The sequence below is a fragment of the Belonocnema kinseyi genome, chromosome 1 (assembly GCF_010883055.1).
Source record: "Belonocnema kinseyi isolate 2016_QV_RU_SX_M_011 chromosome 1, B_treatae_v1, whole genome shotgun sequence".
Taxonomy (NCBI): Eukaryota; Metazoa; Arthropoda; class Insecta; order Hymenoptera; family Cynipidae; genus Belonocnema; species Belonocnema kinseyi.
The window spans coordinates 56,818,343-56,819,160 of record NC_046657.1 but is presented as its reverse complement, the minus strand read 5'-3'; the positions used below and the strand labels follow the sequence as shown (position 1 = coordinate 56,819,160).

The following is an 818-nucleotide window of genomic DNA, read 5'->3' as shown; positions in this document are numbered from 1 at the left end:
GGGAAAGTGGTGAGCAAGGTGTGGGGGATGGTGGTGAGCAAGTGAATGATAATGGAGAGTGTTGAGCAGTGTGGAGGGAGATTATGGGCTGAATATAGACCTGTACGAGTAAAGTAACGGCCTAATGGGTTAGGATAAATATTAAATTAGAATTAAAATAAAATATTAAAGGTCGAGGATCTGGTGGACCCGGCCGCCGTGGAGGTGGTGGCGGCGGACGAGGCGGAAGTCGACCAGTGACGAAAACCCCAACTGCTGAAGAACTCGACGCCGAATTGGAAGCATACGTTAAGGAAGTAAAGTAAGCCAGACAGACTGGCAGGAAAAGTTTGATTCTTTCTTGCTCGCGTTTAGGAGTCAATCTGTTCAACTTGCACACCAGTTAATGTGTGCTTTCCTTTATCTCTTGAATTCTTTATTTCTTTATTTCGTATTAACGTTGCGTGACGATGCGAGTTTGACGTACAAGTTCAATGTGTTGAAGCTTGCGTGTGAATTTTAAAAAAGGCACTAGATTTATAAACTTAAAGGTTTAAATAAACAAACAATAAAAGAAGTAAAACTGCTACGAGGGCTGCGTTTTTTGAACTTCAAGTCTGCGATTAATCGTTTCACTTTTATTTATAATGTAAACTTGAGAGACCAACGGATTGCTAGAACGTGTAGCAAATTATTTCTAGGATTACATTTTTTTATTACACATTGTTAAAATATAAAGAAAATTTTCAATTTTAAAGGCTGTATGAATTTTGTATGTAGTAGCGTGAGAGTGTGACTATAAATTGATGAGTACATTAAAAAAAGAAAATCTGCAAGTT

The 818-nt window shown here is 38.1% G+C and overlaps 1 protein-coding gene across 1 annotated transcript in view; it reads left to right on the top strand.

Moving 5' to 3' along the window:
• The window catches only part of LOC117177856 (THO complex subunit 4), a 16,523-nt gene extending 15,705 nt beyond the window's left edge, over positions 1-818 (top strand). The window contains exon 4 of the mRNA XM_033368882.1: positions 166-818. Coding sequence (XP_033224773.1) covers positions 166-305 — 140 coding nt within the window. The 3' untranslated portion in view covers positions 306-818. The remainder of the gene's footprint in view (positions 1-165) is intronic.